Source organism: Pteropus alecto, unplaced genomic scaffold (assembly GCF_000325575.1).
Source record: "Pteropus alecto unplaced genomic scaffold, ASM32557v1 scaffold30, whole genome shotgun sequence".
In the NCBI taxonomy this organism is placed as follows: Eukaryota; Metazoa; Chordata; class Mammalia; order Chiroptera; family Pteropodidae; genus Pteropus; species Pteropus alecto.
This window is the reverse complement of record NW_006429782.1, coordinates 1,210,849-1,211,978: the sequence shown is the minus strand read 5'-3', so window position 1 is coordinate 1,211,978 and position 1,130 is coordinate 1,210,849. Positions and strand designations below refer to the sequence as shown.

The 1,130-nt window shown below is 67.2% G+C and overlaps 1 protein-coding gene across 1 annotated transcript in view; it reads right to left on the bottom strand.

The window, feature by feature from the left end:
- Positions 1–1,130, bottom strand: part of DOT1L (DOT1 like histone lysine methyltransferase) — a 39,297-nt gene that overhangs the window by 3,061 nt on the left and 35,106 nt on the right. Inside the window, 1 exon segment of the mRNA XM_025042710.1 lies at positions 869–1,130. This exon segment is cut by the window's right edge and continues 26 nt beyond it. Within this exon segment, the coding sequence (XP_024898478.1) occupies positions 869–1,130 (262 nt within the window).

Sequence of the window (1,130 nt, the reverse complement as noted above, 5' to 3'; positions counted from 1 at the left end):
GGCGGGGCCTGAAAGGAAGAGGCGGGGGCGCTGGCCACCGCCTGCAGCGGGGTTAAGCTCAGCGTGCTGCTGTGAGACCCAGCCCCGCTGCCGAAACTGGCTCCAAACGGATGAGCGGAGGCGGAGGGCACCGCGTGGTTAAAGACACCTGCAAACAGGAGAGAAAAACTCAGCTTCAACAGGCGGCATTCTCCAGGCAAGCGAAGAGACACACGCAAAAGGGGGAAGCAGACGGCAGCCGCGGCTCCGCGTGCACGCAGGTGCAGGGCAAAGCAGCAGGCAGGGCGCAGGCGGCCAGGTGAGACTTACCTGAGGCAAGGCCCCGGGCCACACCCCCCTCGGCACGCCCCGGGCTCCCAGCTGCGAGCTTCTCCCACCTGTGCCCAGCAAGGAGCAGGTGGAGGGCTACGGCCACGCTCCACCCTACACGGAGCCACTGCGCGACAGGCACCACGGCCACTCTCTTCCCAGTGCCAGCCCTCACGGCCGCCTGGAGCCACGGCTGGCCAGGTCTCACAGCGACCTCCACGGGGAGGCAGAAAGCCCTAGACTCTCCTGAAGTTACGAGACGCCACCTCGACCAGAGTGCCTGACAGGCCGACGTACGCGCGAGTGCTCTGCCCGTGTGACAGTCACATCTGTGTTTCGTGAAAAGGAAGGAGGTGGCGGGTGCAAAGTGGACACAAGGGAACACGCAGGCACAGCCTCTCGCCCCTTAGGGGGCTCTGGAAGGGAACCTGCAAAGCAGTCGTGATTAAACCCAGTGGTCCAAGAGGCCTCGGCGACGGCCTGCGGCTTGGCGCCTCAGACCCCAGAGCAGGTCCCGCGGGACCTGAGCGTCAGACGGGAGAGACGCATGTCTGCCTACCTCCAACTGCGCCGCCTGCCACCCCGGAGGAAAAGCTGCCCATGGCGTGCGAGTTGGTCAGTCTGGTCGCGGCGGACGAGACGTGCACCAGGCCAGCGGCGGCGGGCACGGAGTTGAACAAGGACTGCAGCACGGACGGGCCCAGGTTGGCTTGCAGGGACATGGGGCCCAGGGAAAACTGCGGGCCGGGCGCGAAGGTGCCCAGGAAGGGCCGGTGCGTCTGGGCGGAGGGCGCCGTGCTGCCCGCCGAGGACGCCGCCGT